The sequence below is a fragment of the Armigeres subalbatus genome, chromosome 3 (genome assembly GCF_024139115.2).
Source record: "Armigeres subalbatus isolate Guangzhou_Male chromosome 3, GZ_Asu_2, whole genome shotgun sequence".
In the NCBI taxonomy this organism is placed as follows: Eukaryota; Metazoa; Arthropoda; class Insecta; order Diptera; family Culicidae; genus Armigeres; species Armigeres subalbatus.
The window spans coordinates 367,313,127-367,336,309 of NC_085141.1; the positions used below are offsets into that span (position 1 = coordinate 367,313,127).

At 42.3% G+C, this 23,183-nt stretch overlaps 3 protein-coding genes across 4 annotated transcripts in view; 1 reads left to right on the forward strand and 2 right to left on the reverse strand.

Moving 5' to 3' along the window:
• Window positions 1-23,183, forward strand: part of LOC134226360 (beta-1-syntrophin) — a 728,606-nt gene that overhangs the window by 244,844 nt on the left and 460,579 nt on the right. The gene's annotated exons all lie outside the window — the stretch shown is intronic.
• Window positions 6,611-10,110, reverse strand: LOC134223516 (uncharacterized). 2 transcript variants are annotated; one of them, XM_062702686.1, is made up of 4 exons: window positions 9,825-10,110; window positions 9,578-9,752; window positions 9,213-9,517; window positions 6,611-7,535 (listed from the first exon to the last, which is right to left on the reverse strand). In XM_062702686.1, exons 1-4 carry the CDS (start codon window positions 10,076-10,078, stop codon window positions 6,689-6,691), a joined length of 1,581 nt encoding a protein of 526 aa, XP_062558670.1. In that variant the 5' UTR covers window positions 10,079-10,110; the 3' UTR covers window positions 6,611-6,688. The 2 variants fall into 2 exon arrangements, with proteins under 2 accessions (XP_062558670.1, XP_062558671.1); XM_062702687.1 differs by having other exon boundaries at window positions 9,578-9,769; window positions 9,825-9,941.
• LOC134223517 (uncharacterized) lies at window positions 16,889-19,998 on the reverse strand. The gene is made up of 4 exons (XM_062702688.1): window positions 19,713-19,998; window positions 19,472-19,646; window positions 19,089-19,393; window positions 16,889-17,807 (listed from the first exon to the last, which is right to left on the reverse strand). Exons 1-4 carry the CDS (start codon window positions 19,964-19,966, stop codon window positions 16,976-16,978), a joined length of 1,566 nt encoding a protein of 521 aa, XP_062558672.1. The 5' UTR covers window positions 19,967-19,998; the 3' UTR covers window positions 16,889-16,975.

Sequence of the window (23,183 nt, forward strand, 5' to 3'; positions counted from 1 at the left end):
ACGTTGACTGTCTGATGGAAAAGATCTAGAGCAGAAACCGTTTGTATTCCTTGAAGTTGGTACTTTCTTCGGCTATGTTGAGTTCCAGAGATTTGAACATCAACCCTAACGGACTCGCATTCGGAACGACCCATGTTTCCTGTCCACTTGAGGCAAATTGGTTCATGCGTTCCTGTTAACTCCAATTCCGTGACGAGTGCTGCATCCATCAGTGTATAAGAAGATCCATCATCAAGAAAGGCGAAGGTTTTCACGTGTTTCACTGGGCCGTAGAGAATTACAGGAACTATTCGGAAGAAGCTCTTGTTACTGATCCGGTGGTGAATGTTGCATTCTTTTTCAACTGGTTTGGCACTTGTGGACTCCTGATTCTCGAAAAACGCATCGGACTTATCTGGATTTGTTTTGGGGGCTGAGTCGCGAAGATCGTTATGCAGAAGTGGATGGTGTTTGAATTCACATCCATTCTTGCCACACATTTGCTGCGATCTACAGGCTCCTTTGTGTTCTTTGAGGCATTTCCGACACAATCCAAATTCTTTGACCACAGCCCATCGTGCATTATAGCCTAGCTCCTCGAATCGTTGACATTTCTCGATACTAGAACAATTGCCTTTGCATACTAAACATGGTGAGACAGCTTTCCGTTGCTTAAATGATTGGCCTGCCTCTTTTGGTGTGTCAACATCCTCAGTATGAGCGTTCAAAAAGATTTGATTCTTTACCGGTCGATGAACCTTTGCCTCACTTGATGTTCCAGCGAGTGGACAAATGTCTTCTGCAAGTTCGTATAACCATCCAGAAAAGATAGACAAGTTAACAGTAGGAAAACTGCGTCGATATCTTGCCCAATCCAGCTTGATTGCTGATGGTAACTTGTTCACTAGCTCACGAAGTAGCGCCACATTATAAGAATATTCATCTAATTGACAAGCTTCAATTGTTGCACACAAATTTTGAACAGCAAGAGCATATTCGACTATCGTGTCCAATTTGTCGGCTTTAGGAGCTGGCGTTGCGATGATTTTGTCCATCAGGTTTTGCACGATGACTTCTGGGTTTCGAAGCACATTCTAAGAGTTGAGATAATCTGCGTTACATTCATCGGATGCATTAACATGCATCTAACAGCTTCGAACGCCTTCCCTGTTAGACACTTTTGTAAGCGAACAAGGTTCTCTTCTGCCGTAAATCCACACATGCTTGTTGTTGTCGTGAACGAAGAGAAGAAGAGAGGCCATTCTTCTGGAGTCCCGTTGAAGGAGGGTAAATCTCGTGACACGGCTTGACGAGCGACAACTTGACTACGAGTTAGATTATTCGACTCATTACCCTCGGACATGATATGTGTGTGTGACAAACGTCCAAACCCAGGGGAATTTGTGCATCTCGTTCTTCTTTCTGGATGGTTACTCATATTTGGTAGATGCATTCCTACACCTGCAGCATGAGGCTCGAATGCTGAAGCTTGACCAGGATGGTTATACGGTGTTTGCCCTGCTATATTTAATCCTTGTATTTCCGGAAGTTGTTGTGAATGCAATTCCTGTTGAACAAGCCTTTGTTGTCCAACACGTCCGCTACCATTAACCCACTCATCCACTCGATCGTTAAGTTCATTGCCTTCAACTTCTGCAATAGACGCCGAATCACTGGCAATCTCCAACAGTATGGCATGTCGTCTGCGGAGATATTCGCGCTTCCTTGCATTCTCCTCTTCCTGCAGCTTCCTCTCCTCGTCAAGCAATTCTAACTCCAACTCTAACTGCTTTTGTTTTGTAGATCTTCTCGAAGCTCCAGAGTGCTGACTCGATGCTTCCTCGAAACCTTGACACTTGTTGTTCCGAGGCTTTCCCGACAATGATTTCAGCGATCTGTTTGAGGTCTGACCTATTAGCGTTCCGCTAGTTGGAATTATTGTGCTTGATGCTAAGGGGATGTTCGAAACTGCCAGAATCGGTTGTTTCAATCCTGATGGCACTGTGAGACACTGGTTTGCACTTGTTATCACTCCCGAAAACGCAGTCTACGGAGGGTCCGCAAGTCATCTTCCACCTGATCGATCCACCTTGCCCGCTGCGCACCTCGCCTTCTTGTGCCCGTCGGATCGTTGTCGAGAACCATTTTCACCGGGTTACTGTCCGACATTCTGGCTACGTGCCCGGCCCATCGCAGTCGTCCGATTTTCGCGGTGTGAACGATGGATGGTTCTCCCAACAGCTGATGCAATTCGTGGTTCATTCGCCTCCTCCACGTACCGTCCGCCATCTGCACCCCACCATAGATGGTACGCAGCACTTTCCTTTCAAAAACTCCAAGTGCGCGTTGGTCCTCCACGAGCATCGTCCAGGTCTCGTGTCCGTAGAGGACTACCGGTCTAATTAGCGTTTTGTAGATTGTCAGTTTGGTACGGCGGCGAACTCTATTCGATCGGAGCGTCTTGCGGAGTCCAAAGTACGTACGATTTCCAGCCACTATGCGTCTCCGAATTTCTCTGCTGGTGTCATTTTCGGCAGTCACCAGTGAGCCCAAGTACACAAATTCTTCTACCACCTCGATTTCGTCACCACCGATGCAAACTCGCGGTGGGTGGCTCACATTGTCTTCTCTTGAACCTCTTCCTATCATGTACTTCGTCTTCGACGTGTTGATGACTAGTCCGATCCGCTTAGCTTCCTCTTCAGTCTGATGTAGGCTTCCTCCATCTTCTCAAAGTTACGTGCCATAATATCTATGTCGTCGGCGAAACCAAATAGCTGGACGGACTTATTGAAAATTGTACCACTCGTGTTATTACACCTTCCAAAGCGATGTTGAATAGCAAACACGAAAGACCATCACCTTGCCGTAACCCTCTGCGGGTTTCGAAGGGACTCGAGAATGCCCTGAAACTCGAACTACGCACATCACCCGATCCATCGTCGCTTTGATCAACCGTGTCAGTTTATCCGGAAAACCGTGTTCGTGCATTAGCTGCCATAGCTGGTCCCGATCGATTGTATCATATGCGGCTTTGAAGTCGATGAATAGATGATGTGTGGGCACGTTGTATTCGCGGCATTTCTGCAGTACTTGGCGAATGGCAAACACCTGGTCCGTGGTGGAGCGTTCGCCCATAAAACCCGCCTGGTACTGCCCCACGAACTCCCTTGCAGTTGGTGCTAGTCGACGGCATAAAATTTGGGAGAGTACCTTGTAGGCGGCGTTCAGCAATGTGATTGCGCGGTAGTTGCTACAATCCAGCTTATCGCCCTTTTTGTAGATGGGACACACGACACCTTCCATCCACTCCTGCGGCAAAACTTCCTCCTCCCAAATCTTGGTAATGACCCAGTGCAGCGCTCTAGCCAGTGCCTTACCACCGTATTTAAATAGCTCTCCTGGTAGTTGGTCAACCCCAGGGGCTTTGTTGTTCTTCAGCCGGCCAATCTCCTCCTGGATTTCCTGGAGATCCGGAGCCGGTAGAATTATGTCCTGCGCGCGTTCTCCCAGGTCCATCACCATACCGCCATCTTCGTCTGCCACATCGCCATTCAGGTGTTCTTCGTAGTGCTGCCGCCACCTTTGGATCACCTCACGCTCGTTCGTAAGAAGGTTCCCGTTTATGTCCTTACACATATCGGGCTGTGGCACGTGGCCCTTACGTGAACGGTTTAACTTCTCATAGAACTTTCGTGTGTTATTAGCGCGGTACAGTTGCTCCGTTTCTTCACGGTCTCGATCTTCCTGCTGGCGCTTTTCCTCCGGAAAATCGAGTTTTGTCTGTTCCGCGCCTGTTTATATCGTGCCTCGTTCGCCCTCGTGCGGTGTTGCAGCAATCTCGCCCATGCTGCATTCTTCTCTTCCACTAACTGCTCACATTCGCCGTCATACCAGTCGTTTCTCTGATCCGGGGCACCGTGCCAAGTGCAGCGGTTGCGGTGCTACCAATGGCGGATCGAATATCTCTCCAGCCATCTTCAAGAGATGCTGCGCCTAGCTGCTCTTCCGTTGGAAGTGCCACTTCCAGCTGCTGCGCGTATTCTTGGGCTAGTCTACCGTCTTGTAGCCGCCCAATGTTAAGCCGCGGCGTCCGACTTCGACGCGTGTTGTACACCGTCGAGAGTTTTGAGCGCAGGCATACTGCAACGAGGTAGTGGTCGGATTCAATATTCGCACTGCGGTAAGTGCGGACGTTCGTGATGTCGGAGAAGAATTTACCGTCGATTAGAACGTGGTCGATTTGGTTTTCCGTTTCTTGGTTAGGTGATCTCCATGTGGCCTTGTGGATATTTTTGCGGGGAAAGAAGGTGCTTCGGACTACCATTCCGCGGGAGGCTGCGAAGTTTATGCATCGTTGGCCGTTGTCATTCGATACGGTGTGCAGACTATCCGGTCCGATGACCGATCTATACATTTCCTCCCTTCCTACCTGTGCGTTCATGTCGCCGATGACGATTTTAACGTCCCGCAGTGGGCATCCATCGTATGTCTGCTCCAGCTGTGCGTAGAACGCTTCTTTCTCGTCGTCGGGTCTCCCTTCGTGTGGGCAGTGCACGTTGATGATGCTATAGTTGAAGAAACGGCCTTTAATCCTCAGCTTGCACATCCTTGCGTTGATTGGCTGCCACCCAATCACGCGTTGGCGCATCTTACCCAGCACTATGAAGCCGGTTCCCAGCTCGTTGGTGGTGCCACAGCTTTGGTAGAAGGTAGCCGCTCGATGCCCGCTTTTCCACACTTTCTGTCCTGTCCAGCAAATCTCCTGCAGCGCCACGACGTCGAAGTTGCGGGGATGTAATTCGTCGTAGATCATCCTGTCGCAACCTGCGAAACCTAGCGACTTGCAATTCCATGTTCCAAGCTTCCAATCGTGATCCTGTATTCGTCGCTCAGGTCTTTGCCGATTATATCGAGTCGCATTATCTCTTATATTGTTCGTAATGATTGGTTTTCTAGGCGGCTTATTGGGCCTGCGCAAACCTCCTGTCTCGTCGGAGGGCCGTCGTGTCAGGGTTGTTTAGCGTCCCACCTAACACCAGGACTTGGGCTTGTGCGCTTTGAGCGGCACACGGTCGCTTTGGTGGAGCCTACTTGCGGATACATGCAGCTTTTTATAGAGGTTTAACAGGGCCCACTGTCAAACCCCACCACATCCTAGGCAAGCCCCACAACTCGCAGATGGCCTGGGGAGGGATCGTCAAGCCCTTGGACATAGTCCCTGCTGCCCGTGTAAACGTATGAAGTGGTACTAAATTGGAAGCAACAACGTTGCAAGTGCTTGGCGCTAAATGCGTGTTGGATGACGGGCCACCGGGAATTACCGTAGAGATTCTTGATGGATTTAATAAATTTGGAGATAGTGGTGGAAACATCGTATTGGTGTTAACGTGCATTAACAGCTCGTTCACATTTGTGCTTGTGGTAGCGCTTGGCGAAGTGGGTATATTACTTGGCATTTGGGGAACGAGATTCAAAGGCACCGATGTCACCCTAATGGCGGGACACGGAAGAGATGACGTACTCACGTCGTTTTCCGTAAAGGCAACATGGGATGTAATTTTTGGTTTGGCTCCTTTAGCAGCGAACTAGCAATTAGAGCAAAGCCAATCGCGGTCCGCGACATCCTGGCCCACGTCCACACATTGAAAATGATACCAATTGTCACATCGATCACATTGGACCATCCGAGAGTCGTCATTCTCATTGCAGCACTTACAGTTCTTCTGATCGCCAGCGGCCTTCTTTGCGGATCCGGTTGGGGAGCGACCTTCTCGGGATGCGGAACTTCTCGTCTTGATTGGCGTTCGTCCTAGCATCGTTCGTAATGACCATAAACGAATTTTTTAATTTGGTCTCTCCGGCCAACGGAGCGGAATAATTGAAGAGACGGATACTTTCAAATTTTTAACGATTTTTTGACGGTTGTTAAAAAATTCCTATAATTGGATAAATCAGTTTCATACAGGCCACATTGAGCTGGTCCTACTTACGTTTAGTATATCACGTCACGCTTTTCTACCGTCCTATTTCCCTCAACTATTCGTTAGCTATAAACCTAGTAACTATTCAGAAGCTTGATTAGCTTTAATTGTTTTTGACCGACTTATTCATAAGGCTTACTTGAATTTATGTATCCAACATGTGTGTAAACTAGGGTTATAATTGGTTGGTCGGGTCACCGTTCTAGAATTCAGAAAACTATAAAGAAATTCAAGAAACTAACTTAGAAATTCAAGCAAACGCTAAAACATCGAGGTTTTACAAGTTAGAGATCTAATTACCTCAAGATTGTAGTAATGATTAACAATAATATAGAAATATATAATTTTAGGAATTGAGATCGCATAAACTCTTGTTTTGGCTAGAATATCCCACTACTTTTTCTTCTTGCTCTCATTCATCGTTCCCTTATCCTCAACTGACGTTCAGTGTCTGTCATCGTTTGACTGATCCGGGTTTGAAGAATGATCGTTTAGATGCGAGGGGTTAGAAAGCGAATCGTTCTGGTGGACCGCGTCGACCAGGGGGTCGTAACAAAAGGTGTCCTTGATGAATTAACATCGTATGCGGACAATGATTGGTCTTTCAAATCAATATCTTAACTAAACTGCTGTGTGCTACTGTTCACATTAAATTTTATTATTTGATCCAAATATCGGTAACATTACAAAAACTATTCTTTTACTGCCATTAAATCGCCAAATTTTTAGCAAGAATCACCACTTGCTGCATCCCTTTGGTCGCCTTCATCCGCCTCCCAGATGTCCTGAAGAGCCCTTTCATTCTCCGGATTCAGATTCTGGTAGTGAACGACGACTGGTGTCATCGTGGTCATCGGTTCAATGCATGGAGGAGGAGTGCTGCCTGTTGAACATTGCTGAGCCCCTTCCTGAACTGCTGCGGTTGATGAAGGTGGCTCCTGACGGCACGGATGCGGTAGTCGTATTCTTTGCCAGCAACGGCGACACCTGCGGCAAACTACCCAATGTTTCACCGGTGCCTTGGGGGTGGTAATGACCTCCGGGTTTACATCGTCGATGTAGTTTATGCTGAAGGGGGGACTATATGGATTTTCTGTATACAATTCTGACTCGTTTTCGCATTCGGGATTGCTTTCGACCATATTTGAAATCAGTGGATGGAAACCAAAGCGAGCAGTTTCTGGTATTGATGGAGTTTCCTCCGTTGGTGATCTATCTTCTTCGATGTCTATAAATTCGTATGGTTCTGGTGTAGATGGGTTAAAAATCTTTATGCTTGTAACAAGGTTTGGTTTTTTTGTCGTTGGCATTGGTTTATGTGAACCATTTGTTAGGATCGTGAAGTTCCGATAGTAGTACTCATAAGTGTAGTTGTAAATGATTTTTTCAACACTGTACGCTTTTTTCAAATTCGGAACTGTTGTGGTTACATTTATCATTTCTGGAACTGATGTGATTTCATTCTTAAACACTGGAACTGGTGTGGTTTCATTCTTAAACACTGGAACTGGTGTGGTTACTTTTTCCAACTTTGGAACTGGTGTAGTTACTATGGTCATTAAATCAGTCGCTCTGAAAGAAAAATAAGTTAAAATCATAACTTTCGAATCACTGGTTCTAAGTTTCTAATATGACATCAGCATCCAGTCAAATAGGATTTTTATTGCGCAGTTCTGTTTTCTCTATGCGTTCGTCTCATCAGAACCAACTTCTGCTGTCTCGGAGCGAACAAAGCAGAGTAAAGGCACTGCTGCTGTTCCGTCGACCAGCAACAGCATGAGTTGATGATTATATTAGCAATTTAGAGCCAGTACTCATCGATAGAAACCCGACCATTTAAACAATTCAATATGCAGTAAAAGAGCCATATGTCAGTAAGGAATCGTAATCGAAAGTAATCGAAAATGATATTGCGACAAAAAAAAATCAAGCTTTGAGAAATTTTTCAAATTTGCAGAGTGTCGAAAATTTATTATACGGTGGATTTTGGGGGACGGATGTACTACCTCAAATGTTTCCACTTCCAAATACAGTTCTCCATCTACAAATAAAGCAAAAGCTACAGCAGTGACAATAGCAACAATACAACCAGCTCTAGCAGATGGCATACCCGCTACCTTCAACGGAGAACTCATTATCGACGGTAGCAGAAGTTGGTGGTGAATGCGGAAGCAGTTCCAAGTGTATGGAGACAGGATTGGTTTGCTACGAACTACATGAGAACCTTCGCAGCTGTCAAATTGGCCACAGTTGGGTATATGGCAGCCACAGTTCCAATGGAAGCAATGAAGGATGAGAAGCGTTGAAATTATGTCGTCTCTCGGATATTCCTGATGCATCCTGTTCGGAACTGGAGCCATCTTGATAGTGGATGAACTCAACTGGTGAGCACTTTTCGGTGGAAAAGTAAAGCTTCATCACGCCTATTTCCTATCTATTAGTAAAAATTATCGAGAATGAAGCCGTCGTGGTTAGTGAACCTAATTTGCATTATTGTGTCGCCAGCACTAAATTGTATTCCGACTTCCGACGTTTTACTTCCGAACTTACTTCCGACATCATGAACGTCAGAACAAAATTTGAATTTGCTACCAAAACATTGTCGGAAGAGTGTTCGGAAGTGTGGAAATCGACTTCCGAACTTCAATTTGGTGCCAGCGACGTTGTCAGCGACAACACAAGCTCGATTTTGTGATAGATAACACCGTACAGTGCTGCATATTTATTTTATTTTTCCGTGTGAATCTCGTCGGAAGTGGGCCTTGCTGCCAGTTCATCAGCGTCATATAAACAGTTTTGGTCTAAATGCACAATATAAAAATTTCTACGAAATGACCCCGAAAGCCACTTCAGAAATTTTTCCAGAGGTTTATCCGGAGGATACTCCAGGAATTCCTCCGGAAGTTCTTCTAGAAATTCCTCCGGAAGCTCCTCCAAAAATTCCTTTGGATGTTCCTCCAGGAATTTTCCCAGAAGATCCTTCAGTTATGATAGAAGATCTTCAATTTTTAGCTATACGTTTTGATTATTACTTTATATGTTTGTTGTGTTTGTAATCTAGTTATGATACGAAGAAGTTCTACATATGGCGCGTTGTGCATTGTTCATATCTTAACATTAATCATACTCGAATTATTTTTGCATCATGACGAAACAGTGAAGTGTTGCCCGAAGTGTGGTAAGTATACAGGGGCCAGTACCGCACACCTACTGAAGATTCAACTTGAAATGAACAGCTCCGCAACTTACCCGCATTTTGCAAAATGACAATCTATATCCAACGTATGGGCGGCATCGTAGAAAGAGAAAAGGATGTAGTGTAGTTCGTAAAGCCCTGGCACTCCTTCTCTCGCTTCGCACATAACCACGTGTTCTACTTCTGACGACGACGGCTCAGGTCGTTTGTAGGCGATCGTACTTGAGTATATCCTTTTAATAACAGTGCTATTGATGGCTGCTGGGTGCGGAGTGCTCTTCTGTTTGATCCATCGAAAATGGGCATGCGCGTCGGTTGATTTTGAGTTAACCATCACCAGATGAAATCGTACACAATGCTTTCCAAAAATGAGAAATCAATTGAAAATTAATGCAAAGTTTTATTTCCAGATGGTTACCTTCGGAAATAATTCAGCAATTACTAGTTCCTTACGATTTTTTAATCTGGAATCATTGATCCTAATCCATGCAACATCTGGTCCCCTTGGCTCTGTGAAATTTTTGTGTAATCCAATCGTTACATTTACAACCCCTGGACCAAGAACTGTTAACTGGTTTGGCGCATCAATTTCACTAGTGGGTATAGAAAGCTTATGCAGCGTTAGATACGTTAGAAGTATAATAAGTTTGAGAATTGTTACCAACCCTTTGCTGTTCACCAAACAGCGAGCTCTTGTCACATAAAAGTCGCGACCTATGTAGTATGCTGGACAGTACTTCTTCGGCACTTGGCAGAGACCCTTTGCCTTGCCGCATGCCACAGCGTTTGGCGTGCCAGGTTTCTTTTGGAAAATAATAGTCGCTTGCTTCATCAAGGCTTCGCTTGGTTCCCCGGTCCAAACGGTGGTAGTTATCAAAACCACCCCCGTCACGAACACCCATAACCAGTCTGTTGCCATTGATTGGGAAACGTCAGATGGAGGTGACTTCGAAAGGCATGCTTCGATTTTTGATTGTTAGAGGAGTTTCACATGGTTTCACCGTTTCACGGTTTCACCAACAGTTTCACTGCCCAGCACTGTTTCAAATAGAGGAAATGATATTTATGTTCGATTTTATTATTATCAATTATCTTCTCCTTCTTCTTCTTACTGGCATTACGCTGGGACATTGCCACCTCGCAGCTTAGTGTCCATTCAGCACTTCCACTTTTATGCCTAGGTAAATCGAGACAATTTCCAATTCGAAAATTGCCTAGACCGGCACCGGGAATCGAACGCTGCCACCCTCAGCATGGTCTTGCTTTATTGAAGCGCTTCTTACCGCTAGGATAAGAAGGGCCCCACTCTAATAATTATATACCTATTAATGATTTTGCGTCCTTTTTTAGCCAATTATGTAATTTCACAATGAGCTTTAACCAGTTTGCTTTCCTTTCTACCTTCGCTATTCATTCATAAACCAATCCATTGGCGATCTGCCTTATAAACTAGACCGTTCTTCTGGGCGAGCTGCCCACTGACTGCTGCAATTCCGGACTGCCACGTGGGAACTCTGCACCTTGCTGCACGTAAACCCCGCTTCCATTTCCAGGAATCTCAATAACCGAATGGTTAGCCTTGGCTTTCCTTTTAACATCTGGAGATGTCCGGACACTCTTCTGTTGTATTCTACCATCTATGCCTTTGAACAATGCTTCTTCAGGAGGTTTTCATGCAATAGAAATTTATTTAGGAAATCCTCCGATATTTTTTTCTCGGAATTAGTTCTCTGATTAGTTCTACAAGAATTGCTCCATACATTAGTTCAGAAAGTACTCCAGGAAATACTTTATGAGTTCCTCGAGGAATTACTTAATACCTGCCTTCGAAAATTCCTTCTGGAACTCCAGCACAACATCCTTCGGAAATTTCTTCAGGAATCTCTCCGGCATCTCCTCCACGATTTTTACTAAATATTTCTTAAGAAAACTCTACGGAAATTTGGATATGTTTTAATCCTTCCTTAGAAAATACCTTCAGTTGCTCCCACGGAAATTCTTCAGGAATTCCTCGGGATATCTTTTTTTTTCCAATAGCTTTATTTTCCCACTGGAATCTGGCCTGCTTTCCAAGTATTCTATTAGCATAAAAATTTAGAAGAAATTCAAGGAAATTTCTGGATTAAATTTGAGTGTCTAGTCAGCCTTGCGAGCAAAATCGTATGATTGCAATGGCTGGCATAGGAAAGCTTTCGATTGATAACTGAGGAAATGAAAAACGAATACTAAGTTGAAAAGCAGGCCAAGTTCCAGTTAGAATGTAGAGTTGTAGAAGAATACGAGGAAAACGATTCCAATCCATTTCCAATTCCAATAGCTCCAACCCATTTTCAATCCAATCCCAACAAACAATTTAAGCTGAATAAGCTAATTTTTGTAGCTGAAGAAGACTATTTTGGGTTGAATGAGCGCTCTATCAGCTTCCGATGTTGGTTGGAATTCCTTCAAATTCCAATCCAGTTCAAATTAAATTCCAGTTCAATTCATTATTTCTATAACATACTTTCTATTTAGTATTCATGGAAAAGCAACAAACACATCAGCACATGCAGAAGAAAATGACTAATGAATAATGAATAATCGTTAGATGCTCGGATCGGTGATTGCAACACGGCATTGTCCATCCAAGCACGATTTAAGCACGAACTGTGTTTGTGTGTAGTACGAACAGATGCTGTTGGCGACGTTTCTCGACGTATGAGTTAAGGACGTGTACAAGTACGTTGGCCATCTCCATCTAATGGGACCCCTTTTCTATTCTTCAAAGTAAGGAAGTTTTAATTCTGGAATAAGGGGATATATGTGTAGTACAGAAAGTAATGTAATCGCTTCTCAAGATCGATCGCAGTATCAATTCCTAGTGGCTCCACTAGTATGCATCTTTCTCTGAAGAGTAAAGATACATTTAAGCTCTGGAACTTGACAGCATTTAAGCTGATCACAAAGTTGTGCCTTTGCCCAGGGAAGTGCCAGTCGATCGCTTATTGTTGCACCAAAATCAGCAACCCTCCCCCCCCCCTTTTTTGTCCCAAGTCACCGTCGTCGTCCAGTGCACCCCCAAGTAACATTTCAAGTTTTATTCCGCTCTAGAAATGGTTTTCAATTTCGTAAATCTTTACTGAATTTATTGATGGTACACCCAAATATATTTGTTATTCAAATCAATTACCAAAACGTGTCTTTCGCGATGAAAACGCCGTCCAATCATGAATTTCAGTGATAAATTTCACTGACTTGAAGATAGTTCTCCATTTCCAATATTGCCATCCTAGATTTCGCTCAGAAAAATGTTGCTCTTATTAAACACCGTTATAAATCCTTTGCAATGTAAATATTATTATTGGGGTTATTTATTTGACCACATTACGACCACAAATTGTGGCTTTGATCGAGCTTTGAACTTCGAACTCTTCGTTATAACCGTAGAGCTGCTCACAAGACCATACGGCATTTGACGTTTGAAGCATTTTCAGTAGATTTATTAGAGGTTTATTGATAGCAATAAGATCACCATTAAATCTGAGTATCTAGTCATGGTGACTGCTGTCATAAATCCGCTATAAGAATTAAATAAATCTAACAAGCTTGGAAATTGTTACTTGGGCCGTGCACCTCTTTTCGAACAAAACGAGATCATTGGATTGGAAATACTCAATGTGATAGGTACCCTTTGCTATGGAATCAATGGCCAGATTAAATTATTCAAGCCCAAGTTTCAAAGAATTCGAAGCAATGGACTTAATTTAACAAAATCTTTCTAAAATTATTTCTCAATGTGAATGACTTTGGGTGAGTGTGATAAATTTTATCAAACATTTATATTTTTCAGAATCGAAATCAGAATCAGTTCAGTAGAGTGGGGAAGGTCCGTTTGGTCGGACGTTATTTGGCTGAAAGCCATTCGACCGAAATAACTTGGCCAAATTTGGTCTATTAATTCATAAGGTCGACAGTATTTATCTAAAAATGTTGTTTGGCTATGTGGTTGGAAATACGGTCGAAAATGTCGCTTAGAACAAAATGCAGTTCGGCTGAAAGAAAAGTGGGAAATGAGAAGTTTAGAATAGAAAGTGAGAAGTGAGATGTCCGACCTCTCAGTCTCACTTCTTATTTTTCACTTCTCGCTGTAAATGTGCGTAATGAGAAGTAAGAATAGTAGAATGAGAAGGGAGAAGTGAGAGATGAATCCGCATAAAAGGTAAGAAATAAAAAGTGAGAAATGGAATGTATCACTTCTCACTTCTCATTTCCCATTCTTTACTTCTCATTTTCACTTCTCACGGTGTCTCACGCAATGCTCATTTCATTTTTCATTTCTCAAATGCGCAGTAGTCTCACATTGTATTGCATATTTCTTTTTTCTCATTTCTCACATTGAGAAGTGAGAATGAGAACTGAGAAGTAACAAGAAGAAGTGAGAAGTGGGACTTTTAACTTCTTCGTTCTTTCTTCTCATTTCTAGCATCGCACTTCGCTTTTCACGCGCTTCTCACTTTTCACAGTGAAAAGTGAGAAGTGAGACGTTTTACTTCGCACTTCCTATTTCTCACTTTTAATTAAATTTGATTTTAATTAATGCTAATCAGCCTTAATTATTTTAAACTTTTCACATTCACTAATGTTGACCTGTTGGGCCGTATCCGTTCAGCTAAACGACATTTTCAGCCAAACTTCCCTTATTTCAAAAACGGCGCTTTCTTAAAAAACGGCCCTTCTACTAAACGTTTATTTCGGCCAAACAACATTCCGGTTAAATTATCAGTTCGTCATTTCGACATTTACGACCGTATGTCCTTTCCGCCGTTATTTTCGGCCAAATGGCTTTCGGCCGCATGATCTTCGGCCAAACATCTCTTCGTCCAGCATAGTAACTCCAACTCATAAGGCACATCATAATTCGATGAGTGTATTATTTAGTTTCATATTTTGTTAATTTCTCACATTTCCAACTTCATTCTGTAGTCATTGTCATTTAAATCGAATAAGCTCATTATTCCTCAACAGTCTTGTCACAATTTTGTCGAGTAAGGGAAAGAATAGTTTGGTATAGAAAAGTAATAAAAATGTCCTTCATTTATGTGCATTGAAACCAAACCAGAACAAATACGTCCATGTGCTACACCTTTGGTCAAGTCAGCGCTGCTGGCGTAGCTTGACTAAAAGGTGAACAACAGATAGAGGTATTGATTTTGGTTTCCACAATGAATCCAATCAGGGTAGAAAACATTCGAAACGAAAAACGAGATGAGCCACCTTCGGTCTGAAAATATCGATAATAATGATTTTAACAAAAAAACAAAAAGATTTTAAATTATTCAGCGAGATAAATCAGTTGCAAGATTGTTGAGAAAAAAACTGAAATTAAATCATAAAAAAGTCTAACTGGAGGTATTGCTTTATCTACTTTCGACTACTCTAATTATTTTTAAAATGTTAAAACAAAATACCGAAAAAGTGCTGGAATTTATTCTGGCCTAACATTTGTCTGATTTTGGACCAACATTATGCCAATTCTTCCAACTGGTTTACACTGCACCACCTTTACCATTTTTTTAGATTTAGATGCCTAAAAATGTTATGAGAGAAAAGTTTTAGATGCCTAAAAATGTGGTGGGAGGAAAGTTGACATTGAATAAGTCAAAGAATCAACTGAGCCTCTAAAACGAGATGAAATTTTTGTTGTGAAATGTCGATTGGCGTCTCGCAAATTTTTCGGACAATTCTTTAAACGATTTTTTGCAATTCCTGATTATAATACCTGGTTTATAGCTGTCATTTGAGTGATAAAAAGGCCTACTTTTCCATACCAATGACATGGGTGCTTTAATGAACATTATGCAACTCAAATGGGTTGCATAAAATCCATTATAGCACTCATTTGGGTGCTTTAATGGAAAACCAGCATTAGAACAATAGTTGCATGACCACATTTAGCTTAATTGGCTTAGGTGAGTGTTTGAATAATGTATTCTCTGTGTCACGTAATAAATTGAATAATTTGATGGGCATGACATCAAATTTTCCAAAGGCAGGTTTATCTAACGCATTACGGTCTGTCGAACACACAAGGGGTCGCGATAATATGAAATCTGTTTGTTTTCTGCAGCAACATGATTTTTTGGCAAGATTGATCATGTGAATTAAATAAAATTGTACCATTTTGGTACAGATTTATCATACTTAAGTCCATTTTTCGTCATTGCAAAAAATAGCGTGTGCAACTCGTTGCAAAACTCGATTTTTTCAGCACTCGTAGTATTTATCCAACTCGGCAAGCCTCGTTTGATAAACGTACAACTCGTGCTGAAAAAATCATCTTTTTGCAACTAGTTGCACAAACTACTATTTGAAAATTTCGTTCTCGGGACACGTCAAATACCGTTTTTCAATTCGCTTGGTGGTGCTCGAAGCGCGGATAGTTTCTTCCCGGATCCCAAACAATTTGATTAACGTTACTAAAACAAATTGGTTACTTGTCATAAGACGAGTTAACTCGAGTCGAGTCAAGTACGAGACACTGAAGACGGCCTTACTGTTGAGGTCGAAATACGTAGCTGTCAAGATACAATTAAGTGGTGGAATTCAATGGGATTGTATTAACTCGTCTTATGACAAGTGAAGACATTCCACTAAAAAGCTCGAAATAATTTTCTTATCAACAAATTGGTATTCATCCACGGAATTCCGACGATTTGCTTCATAGAAATTAAAAAAAAAACTTTCTTGGAATTTGAATATTTCGCTTCTCGAAACAGCAAGAAAATCAATTGTTTTGCGATTTATCCGACAGCGAAATATTCCTTTTTTTAATGTGGAGCAAGTACTTCTCTTAACTTGAATAATTTGCTACTCAGAACTCAGAACAATTTGAGAACGCGGAGAGTTCCTTATCGTAATGCGGAGAAAATACTTCACAAAACTCGGAAAATTGGCAGTCTGTTCTCGAATCTGCTTCTGCTTCTCGAATTTCAGTAAGTTTGCTTCTCGAAACTCAGAAAATTTACTCAACTCAGACAATTTGCGTCTCGAAACTTCGTCGGTTTGCTCCGTGGATGATTTGCGTCTCACAACACAGACAATTTGTTTTTGGTACGCGGATAATTTGGTTCTCGAAACTCAGTAAGTTTGCTCCTCGGACCGCGAATAATTTGCTACTCAAAATACAGTCAGTTTGCTTTTCGGGATGCGGATATGTTTCTTCTCGAGACTCAGCTGGTTTGCTTTTTTGCTAATTTGCGTCTCAAATCTAGAAAAAAATGTTTTTCGGAACGCGGATAATTTGCTTCTCAAAATTCAGTCAGTTCGCTTAACGGAACGTGGATAATTTGCGTTTCGTACCTCAGACAATTTGCTTCTCAAATCTTACTCAGTGTGCTTTTCGGAACCTGAATAATTTTCTTCTCGAAACACAGTCAGTTTGCTTTTCGGATCGCGGATAATTTGCGTCTCAAAACTCAAAAAATTTGCTTTTCAGAACGCGGATAATTTGCTTCTAAAAATCAGTCAGTTTGCATTTCGGAACGTGGATAATTTGCGTCTCGAAACTCAGACAATTTTCTTTTTGAACCGCGGATAATTTGCTTCTCGAAGCTCAGATAATTTTCTTCTCGAAACCCAGTCACTTTACTTTTCGGAACGCGGATAATTTGCTTCCTAAAAATCAGTTAGTTTGCTTTTCGGAACGTTGGTAATTTGCTTCCTAAAACTCAGACAATTTGCTTTACGGCACGCGGAACACATTAAATTTTATTCTTTGATCTAAATATCACTTACATTACAATAACTGTTCTTTTACGACCATAAAACTGTGAAATTTCTAGCAAGAATCGCCACTAGCTGCATCCGGATAAGCCCTTCCTCTCTGCTGATCCGGATTCAGGTATTGAACGACGGCTGGCGTCATCGTAGTCCTCGGTTCAATCCAAGGTGGAAGAGTGCTGCCTGTTGCACATCGCATCGCACCACATAAGCCTGGAGAAATCCCAGACGGTGCGGATGATGATGGTGACTCCCTACGGTGACGATACCGTAGTCGTCTTCTCTGCCAGCAACGGTGACACCTGCGGCAACCTACGCAGTGCTTCACCGGTTCTTTGGGAGTGGTAATGACTTCCGGGTTCGTATCGTCGATGTAGCTAATACTGAAGGGAAAATTGTTCGGCCTGCCTGTGTACAATTCAGTTTCGTTTCCGTACTTGGGAATTTTCTCGGGCAACTGGGTAACTTGAAGCGTGGCAGTTGTAGATTCATTAATCGGCATAGGAGTGGTGGTCGGAGGTAACGAAATGGTTTTATTTGAAGATGGCTCCGGCTTAGGCGCCGGTGGATGGGGATGAGTTGGAGGTGTTTCGGGAGTTGTTGGAATTTCCTTCGTTGGAGGTTTAACTGCTTCGATCGGCCCTAGTAAGATTTCAGGTTCCCAATCTATGAGTTCGTCTGGTTCGGGTGTAGTTGGATTGAAAACCTTTATGCTTGTCACAAGGTTTGGTTTTTTCGTCGTTGGCAATGGAGTTGTAGGTGGATCATTTATTAAGATCGTGTAGTTCGGATAGTAGTACTCATAATCGTATTCGTAAACATAGTTGTACACATATCTGACTACCGGAGCTGGTGTCGTAACTATGTTCATGCGACTGACATCATTCGTTCTGAAAGAATCAAGAAGATAAGATCAAATTAGTGGATTACGTCAAATATGTCAAAACCAGGTGGTGGAATTGTATTTTTATCAAATCCCTTCCCGAAAGAATTTCCCATAAAAAATCGGAATTACTTTCCTATAAAATTCGGAAGAAATCCCAGTGGACCACACAATAATGCCTCATGTAAACAAAGATAATTTCCGGTTTCGATACGGATGATGATGTTTCTCTACTAGTGCAATGGCGCTCTGCTATGTACGTAAGCGAAGTAAACTGGACGACATGGCGGAGCTCCTCTCTATGGGGTGACTATGGGGTGACGTCAATAAAACCAAATCGTTGGATGTCAACAAGAAAGACCCCTCCAACTTTACGGGAGTCGGCTAAGCAATGGGTGAAGGTCGAAAACATACAATTTTTTAGTGTCAAAAAACGCCATCAAGATCGACATAGAAGCATGGATCTAGAAAGCAAAGAATATTAGAAAGAACCAATCAGATTCAACTATATTGTGAAATATGTGTTGATATACGCCAATAATAGTTAATGTGTATCAGCAGGGATTACGCAGAAACCGCAAGTATTCTTCAACAGATGTCTACGGGTGTTAAATGCTGAGCTGAATCGACCATGCTATCGTTGATAATGGTCGTGGGAGTCAAACCACAACAAAGAAAAAGAAAATAGATAGAAATCTGACCCAGTTTTAAGCAAGCAGAACGTTTACTTTGACGCTATACAATTCGAGTCCCAGTTCATATGTTTAATCTTTATAATTTTGGTATGAATCTGCTATAATTTTGTTATACATTCTTTGTCTTAAATGAAGAAAAGAAAATCTGTTGATCGCCATAACAAGATTATAACAAAATGTGATCTAATTGTTACGAATAGCGCTATTTATAACACAACCAGTGATAGCTTTGTTCTTTTCGTTAACATTATTTGTGATAATTTTAGATATGTTCTTCACTTTTCATGTAACACATTGAGTTATATTTTTGTTTAATTAGAAACATATTTAGTAACGTTTTTGTTAAATCTAGATGAAATTTTGTTACAATTTTTGTTATTTCATCTACTAATGATACATGTTTTATAACAACCTTTGTTATGCTGTAACAGAATAACAAATTACAATATAAATCTGTTACCATGGACTGGTCAGGTAACGGGGCGTTGCGCATATTTCAGACCTTGATTGGGATGGTCAATTGAATTTCACTTTTGGTCTCATTGCGCACACCCGCTAGAAATCAACATGAGATAAACAGTTCCACAGCTTACCCGCATTTTGCAAAATGACAATCTATATCCAACGTATGGCCGGTATCGTAGATAGCGAAAAGGATGTAGTGTAGTTCATACACTCCCGACACTCCTGTCCTCGCTTCACACATAACCACGTGTTCCACGTCTGCAGTCGACGGTTCAGGTCGTTTGTAGGCAATCGTACCAGAGTATATCCGTTTGATTGTGGTTTTATTAATTGCGTTTGGGTGAGGAGTGCTCTTCTGTTTGATCCATCGAAAATGAGCATGAGCGTCAGTCGATGGTGAGTCAACTATCTCCAGATGAAATCGTACACAATTCTTTTTTCGAAAATGATGAAACGATATAAAATTAATGCAAAGTTGTTCTAATTCCACGTAAGGTTTCAAAAATTTTACCTTTGGAAATAACTCTGCAACTGTTAGTTCCTTCCGTTTGTTCAATCTGGGATCCTCGATCTTAATCCATGCAACGTCCGGTCCCTTTGGCTTCCTAAAGTTTTCGTGTAATCCAATCGTGACGTTCACAACCCCTGGACCAAGAACTGTCAACTGGTTTGGTGCATCAATCACACTGGTGGGTTGTAAAGCTTATGCGGCATTAGATACAATTAACAAATATTTTAGAACCAATACCAACCCTTTGCTGCTCACCAAACAGCGGGCCCTTGTCACATAAAAGTTGCGACCTATGTAGTATGCTGGACAGTACTTTTTCGGCACTTGGCAGAGGCCCTTTGCCTTGCCGCACTCTACAGCGTTTGGCGTCCCACGCTTCTTGTGGAAAACAATAGTCGCTTCCTTCATCAAGGCCTCGCTAGGTTCTTCGGTCCAAACGGTGGTAGTTATCAAAGCCACCCCCGCTACAAACATCCACAGCCAGTTGGGCGCCATTGATCGGAAAACGTCAGATGGAGATGACTTTGAAAGGCATGCTTCGATCTTTGATTAGCATATGTCTGTTTCTTACAGATAGGAAATCAAGTTATGCTTGCAGGGACCAGGCAGGGACTTTTCAAGATCTTCGAGTGAAACCTGCAAGATCAGATACAACGGATGTGGTGCGCTCGTTCTTGCAAGAGCTGGCAGCTGAACCTTAAAACTTTGCGAACTTGCAGTGCAGCAAAAACTAAAAAATCATTCCTTTTTTATATTTTAGAAACAAGTCTTTTGCAAGGCGTCTAAACATCATTATGATCGTTAAAATATTTTATCGGTGTTTTTATGATTTTTTCATCACCCTGCTTGTGCTCAAAATTTGTGTCCGTTAAATAAAAGGAACTTCCTCCCACTACCATTATTGGCTTCACAGGGAATACATGCCATATTGCAACACTGTATCGCATGCAGTAATCAGATTTGTGCCATAGATAACTAATTCCAACCCAACACCGTTTGGGGCCGTTTCTGGAAGCACTTGCTGTGATATTATCTCTCGAAGCACATCGTGGATTGGTCCGTAGCGTTAGGTAAACGTCCGATACGATGGCCACTCCAGCGTTTAATTAAACAGTGCTGTTACATCGCGCGCTGGTTCCACCGTTCGGTAGCTTACAAAATCGACGGTACCTATAACTCGATATTACGTACGCCGGAACGCTATCCCAACCCAATGGACAATATGATAATTCAATTCCCCAGCACCAAGTGGTCCACACTATCGGAAATCTGTGCGAGCATCAGTAGTAGTGTTCCCAATTGTTTCGATTCGGTCTTTGTTTAATCAAGAGTTGGTTGTTGAGCTCCAGTTACCCAATGTTGAGTAATATTATTAATTGTTTACCAGTGGAACAGTGCGTGATGCTTGACGTTTCTCATATTCAAGCACTTTATTCCAAATAAGGAATTTTTATACATCATGATCCAATTCTCGCTTAACTTCCCAGCAGGACCTGAGTAACATTTTTTTCATGAATTAATTTGAATATTGTATTCAACAGAACAATATGAAAGCTATTGATTGCAGTATGTACTCAAATTAGTTTATTAAAAAAAAGTTTCTTAGGTCCTTTTGAAAAGTTAAGCGAGAATTATCAAACAGTCCAGGGTAATAATCTTTCAGTTTTGCAACTTCAGAGGCCTTAGCGACAAAACAACCGCCAGGGGTCGTTGGTTCGAGTTCCACCAAAGGATTCAAATCCCAACCCTCAGGAGGGTTATTCAAGGTTTATACATGAGAAATAAAGCAAATGCATTAGCTACATAATAAAACATCGATTACAAAGCTTGAGGACAGATTACCGTTGATTAAGTCATTCCCCACCTGGTGCAAAATCGAGTAAAGTGTATAGGGTACTGCCGGGATGTTATCGACTGCAGTACAGAAGAATTGTGCCTGAAGACAAAAGAATAAGGCGTTGACGAAGTACACCGTATTTCAAAGAATGGATCAACACCCCGCTCCTCGTTCTTATCATCCGTGGGTTCTCAAGCCCAAGTACGCCATTTTTGGTTTCTTGAGGTGCCCAGCACGACCTTACTACCCTTCTCCGATGCAGTTTGATTGCTGGTCTTTCAGCCGCATCACATCCCGCTGTAAAACAACTAACAGCGTAGATGGGAACTGCCACCCGATCGCGGAGGAACGAAGATGCGACCATTGAAAATACTGCAACAATGCAAATACAACAGCAACCAGTATGCCATTTCCGGATGAGTCAGCTACCCTAGTAGCACAATTCGGGCTGATTTATTTGCAGCAACCCATATGCGACCCGATTTGGAGTTACAGAATCCGATGACCATTTAGAATCCGGAATCATTTATTGTATTGCAGCGGCACGGAAAGTGACCGCTGCAAGAATTCTTTTACAGCGGTTTGTCTACCTAGGCGCCCATTTGCTGTGGTATAAATTTCACGATGTTTCGAGCAGCGTGTCAAAAATTAGTCCAGATGGAAGCCGAAAGGAGAGAAAAAAGTCTGCACACCCACGTTGATAATCCTGCTCATCGACGATGGAACCTACGTCAACATGGATTTCGGACAGCTTCCTAGTCAAAAATTCTACATGGTGACGGCACGACCTAAGACCTAAGTGATTGTGACGAATAAGACGATAGACTCGAAGCTGTACAAGGAGGAATGTCTCAAAACCGCGGTCGACCTTCCATACAACCCATAAAGTTCCCATGAAGTTTTGGCCAGATTTGGCGAGTTGCCACTACAGCCAGGAAGTCATCCAGTGGTACCGCGATAATAACGAAGATTTTATCGATAAAAACATAAATCCACGCAACTGCCCACAGCTCCGGCCCATCGAGACATGTTGGGCAGTAATGAAGCGGAAGCTTAAGAAAAGTGGAAAAAGTGGAAAAACAGCTCGGGACGCGACTCAGATGACCAAAATGTGGAACAAATGTGCCAAGGAAGTTGACTCCGGAAGTGTGCAACTTTTGATGAGAGGAACAAAGAAAAAGATGCAAATTTTCACTAGAAACAAGAACAAATTTTTGTATCAATAATTTTTCCTTAAAGTACAGTGAATTACCCTTGTTTTGATGTATTAACCTTATTTGTACGTCAATCCGTTACCGAGATACAGATGATTTTATTATTCCGGATTCTAAATGGATATAGCTTTACAACATGTGTGTTACTCGGGTACAGAGCTAAGAGTCCAACGAATCAAGATCGACTACCTACTCGAAGGCGAGAGGAATCCTCCAGCAAGAAAACTGGTTAGAAGAGTCCTTCGCCAGATTCGCACAGAGGAATCAGGTCACCTCAATCTCAGCAAATTAACCGACACCTAGAGCGTGATTTACTCCAAAAGATTCCAGTCATACGCTTCAAGCTAGAATACCTCCGACTAGAAGTAAAAACTCAACGAATCGCAAATGTCCTGTTGATAAGGTAAAGAGACAGTAGAATTACCTCCCCCGGAGCCATGATTTCTCCCAAACCGATTTGATTCCTTCTTCTGTTCAGCTGTCCAAGCCGCCACCTAGTGTTTCTTCATCTGTAGCCGCCATTAACGATGAGATTTTTCCAAGGTTTCTCCGAGCAAAAATCAACACCTTCAACAGTGGAGCAGGTGTTGATGTTTCCAATATACCCAACAATACGTCAAAAGTCCTGAAGAGTGGCGGTCCTTCCGCAAAGCGCTCACCA